Below are 3,682 nucleotides of genomic sequence, written 5' to 3' on the forward strand. Positions count from 1 at the left end.
ATGTATTACTGTATTACATATAAGTTTGATTTGTATACAAATATAAGATTATGTTTGTAATTGAATTTTGTTGTGATTAGTGAATTTTGTTGAACAATAGGAACAAAGCAAAAAAGATTGGATTCATTTTTCACGAGTAATGTCTTACCAAGAGGCGAAGAGAAAAACACGACATCATCATCATTATTGGTTACGAACCCTCAAGCACCTCCAGAAGATGGTAACGCTCTACCATCTTCAACGGCTAAGAGCCCTACACCATTTTTAACAGTCGAGAATCCTACATTTTGTTCTATTGAACATGATCCAGGCCTACGTCTACCTATATGGAAATATGCAGCCAATATGAAGGATGAAATCAGACGAGCATACTTAAGATCGGGGCCACATCAACCTGTGTTGCCTAACAATCCTCCATCGTGTTAAAAAAGACATCCACGAGGTTTTCAATCTAAATGGTATTCCGAATTTCCTTGGCTTGAGTATTCTAAAACTAAAGATAGAGCATATTGTTTTTATTGCTATATTTTTCTTGAAGAATCAAATAACCATAATGGCCATGATGCATTTACAACCAATGGTTTGAAAAACTGGAATAAAGTTAAAGGGAAACATTGTTCATTTTTGAAACACATTGTAGATATACCAAACTCAGCATTATAATGATGTACGATTTTGTGATACTTTGATGAATCAATCAGTACATATTGATAAAGTGATGCAAAAACAGTATGCTGATCAAAATGAAAAGAATAGGCTAAGGGTGAACCCATCAATAGATGTTGTTCGTTTTCTTTCATTTCAGGGGATTTCATTTAGGGGGCGTGATGAGAAAATTGATTCAAAAACTTGTGGTAACTTCATTGAGTTAATCAAGCACACAATTTCTTACAATGAAGAGGTTGCGTATGTCGTTTTAGAAAATGCACCCGGCAACGCGAAATACACTTCACTTGAGGTTCAGAAAGAAATTTTACATGTTTTTGCTGAGAAAGTGAGAAAAAGATAGTTGAAGATATTTGTGATTCTAAATACAGCATAATTGTGGATGAGGCAAGTGATGAAAGTAAGAAAGAACAAATGGCCATTGTTCTTAGACATGTTGACAAGAAAGGGTACATACAAGAACGATTTTTTGATCTTGTCCATGTCAAATATACATCGTCTTCCACTTTGTATTCTTCTATATGTGAAACTCTTACTTCTTACGAGCTTGTTGTTGAGAATCTTCGTGGAAAGGGGTATGGTGGAGCTAGCAACATGTGTGGTGAATGGAAGGGATTACAGGCATTATTACTTAAGGATTGTCCACGTGCTTAGTATATACATTGTATGGCTCATCGGTTAGCTAGTGAAGTAATATTTGTACATGATTTTTTCCAAAATTTATCTTTCATTGTGAATGCCATAGGTGCTTCTTATAAACGCCAAGAAGAGCTACAAGTTGTCCAAGCTGCTGAAATTGCAGAAGTGTTAGAATCTGGTGAAATTAATATTGGTAAAGGGGCTAATCAAATTGGTACTTTAAAGCGTGTCGTAGACACTCGTTGGAGTTCACATTTTACTTCTATTATTAGTCTTATACGGATGTATAATCTAACTTGTATGGTTTTGGAAAACATAAAAAAAAAAAAAAAAAAAAAGCGGGCTCTAATTATTAAAAAAAAAAAAGGTGATGCTACTATCGCGTTGAAAAGAATGACATCTTTTGAATTTGTTTTCATTTTACATATGATGAAACAAATTTTGGGAATTACTGATACTCTTTGTCAAGCTTTATAACAAAAATCTCAAGACATCATAGGTGCAATCATAATGGTCTCCCATACAAAGAAACTGATTGAAACCCTTAGAGATAATGAATGGGCAACTTTTCTTGATGATGTCGTTGAGTTTTATAAGAAGCATGATATTGACATTCCTAAATTCAAAGATCCTTATTTTGAAGGGAGAAGCAACTAGAAGGGAGGTAATATTACTATTAAGCATCACTATCATTTTGATATATTTAATGAAACTATTGATTTTTAGTAATAGGAAATTAATACAAGGTTCAATGAAAGAGTTGTAGAGCTTTTAGAACTTAGACTTGCTTTGAATCCAAAGGAGCGATATAAACGCTTCAATTTTGATTCTATTTGCAAACTTGCAAAAAAAATATTATCTTGATTTCACAGAACATGAAATAGATGTTCTAAAATTTCAGTTGAAGCACTTTGAAGCTTATGTGAAGGACCATCCATTTTTGGGAAAGTTGTCATCTATTGTTGAAGTATGTCAAGGCTTGGTAGAGACAGGAAAAACAAGTTATTACTATCTTGTTGATAGATTGATTCGGCTTGTGTTGACCCTTCCGGTGTCAACTTCAACTACTGAGCATGCATTTTCCGCCATGAAAATTGTGAAGAATAGACTACGTAACAAGATGGACGATGATTTTATTGCTGATAGTCTAGTTTACATCGAGAAAGATATCGCTAAAATATTTAGTTTAGACTCAATTTTAGATGATTTTAATGATGTAAAAGAGCGTCGTGTGCAACTAAAATGAACTATTTACTTTAAAAATGCATACATTGTTACATTTTATTATTATTTGAAGTATTTTGCGAGTAGTTTATATTTTGTAAATTATTTGGCATACCCTAAAAAAATCTTAGCTACGCCACTGCTAGAAGTCCAAACTTTTCATTTTATTGCGATTTTTGTTCAACTTTTATTTCTTTTTATAATGATGATTTTGCCCTTACCTTTTTCTTTTTTTAGTTTATTGATTTATTTAAAATACTTTTCCAATTAAAAATCTCTCTCTCTCTCTCTCTCTCTCTCTTTCTCTCTCTCTCTATCTATCTATCTCTCTCAAATTTTACAGCAAACCCAAAACTAAAATATACACCACCTGTTGTTGCTATTGCTTTGTTTGAAACCACCATGTTTCTTTCTTTTTGACAAAGACCGATGACCACCTTGCTCCATCAAAAACCACCGCCATCCTCCATCCGACATTGACTGACGGAAAAATAAACACAAAGGGTGAAGATTGTTGCCTTTGTTCCAACATCCACCATCGTTCCTCCCTCTTCTTTCTTCTTTTCCGACAATCAGCCACCACCTCCGTTTCTTCTCTCTTTTCTGTTAACCGGAGCAAGCGTAAAACACCCCACTACCACCTCCTTCAACCACCACATCTTCCTCTATCATTGATGCCACCTACCTGCCGACTACCACTCTGACATCCACCCACCATCACACATATTCCCACTGAAGGAAGAGAAACAAACCTTGAAAAGCAGTTGGAAACTCCGATTATCACCACCCATACGACCCACTCCGCCATCACCAACCACAACCACCATATCCGGCTGCCACTGCAAATCCCGACCAGAGATCCCAATCCCCTATCGCAACAGGACACCACCACCCTTCTTTTCATTTTATTGCGATTTTGGTTCAACATTTATTGATCTTTTTTATAATGATGATTTTGCCCTTAACTTTTTCTTTTTTTAGTTTATTGATTTATTTAAAATACTTTTCCAATTAAAAATCTCTCTCTCTCTCTCTCTCTCTCTCACTCAAATTTTACAGCAAACCCAAAACTAAAATATACACCACCTGCTGCTTTGTTTGAAACCACCATGTTTCTTTCTTTTTGACAAAGACCGATGACCACCTTCCTCCA

At 34.9% G+C, this 3,682-nt stretch overlaps 2 protein-coding genes across 2 annotated transcripts; both read left to right on the forward strand.

Annotated features, from left to right (window-relative positions):
* The first annotated feature begins 553 nt into the window (after positions 1 to 553).
* LOC145029976 (uncharacterized) lies at positions 554 to 1,009 on the forward strand. The gene is made up of 2 exons (XM_078978419.1): positions 554 to 580; positions 641 to 1,009. Exons 1-2 carry the CDS (start codon positions 554 to 556, stop codon positions 1,007 to 1,009), a joined length of 396 nt encoding a protein of 131 aa, XP_078834545.1.
* A 71-nt stretch (positions 1,010 to 1,080) lies between these two features.
* On the forward strand, positions 1,081 to 2,551 carry LOC145029977 (uncharacterized). Its single transcript, XM_078978421.1, has 3 exons — positions 1,081 to 1,312; positions 1,412 to 1,519; positions 2,178 to 2,551. Exons 1-3 carry the CDS (start codon positions 1,081 to 1,083, stop codon positions 2,549 to 2,551), a joined length of 714 nt encoding a protein of 237 aa, XP_078834547.1.
* Positions 2,552 to 3,682: the final 1,131 nt, after the last annotated feature.

The sequence above is a fragment of the Lactuca saligna genome, chromosome 2 (genome assembly GCF_052625555.1).
Source record: "Lactuca saligna cultivar CGN05327 chromosome 2, ASM5262555v1, whole genome shotgun sequence".
Taxonomy (NCBI): Eukaryota; Viridiplantae; Streptophyta; class Magnoliopsida; order Asterales; family Asteraceae; genus Lactuca; species Lactuca saligna.

Bases quoted from the DNA above. Each gene is read 5' to 3' on its own strand.
- LOC145029976 (XM_078978419.1), top strand. From the start codon at position 554: ATGGCCATGATGCATTTACAACCAATG. The intron at 581-640 runs GTTTGAAAAACT...AACACATTGTAG, and splicing joins TGATGCATTTACAACCAATG to ATATACCAAACTCAGCATTA.
- LOC145029977 (XM_078978421.1), top strand. From the start codon at position 1,081: ATGGCCATTGTTCTTAGACATGTTGACAAGAAAGGGTACATACAAGAA. The intron at 1,313-1,411 runs GTGCTTAGTATA...TGAATGCCATAG, and splicing joins ATTACTTAAGGATTGTCCAC to GTGCTTCTTATAAACGCCAA. The intron at 1,520-2,177 runs GTACTTTAAAGC...TTGATTTCACAG, and splicing joins TAAAGGGGCTAATCAAATTG to AACATGAAATAGATGTTCTA.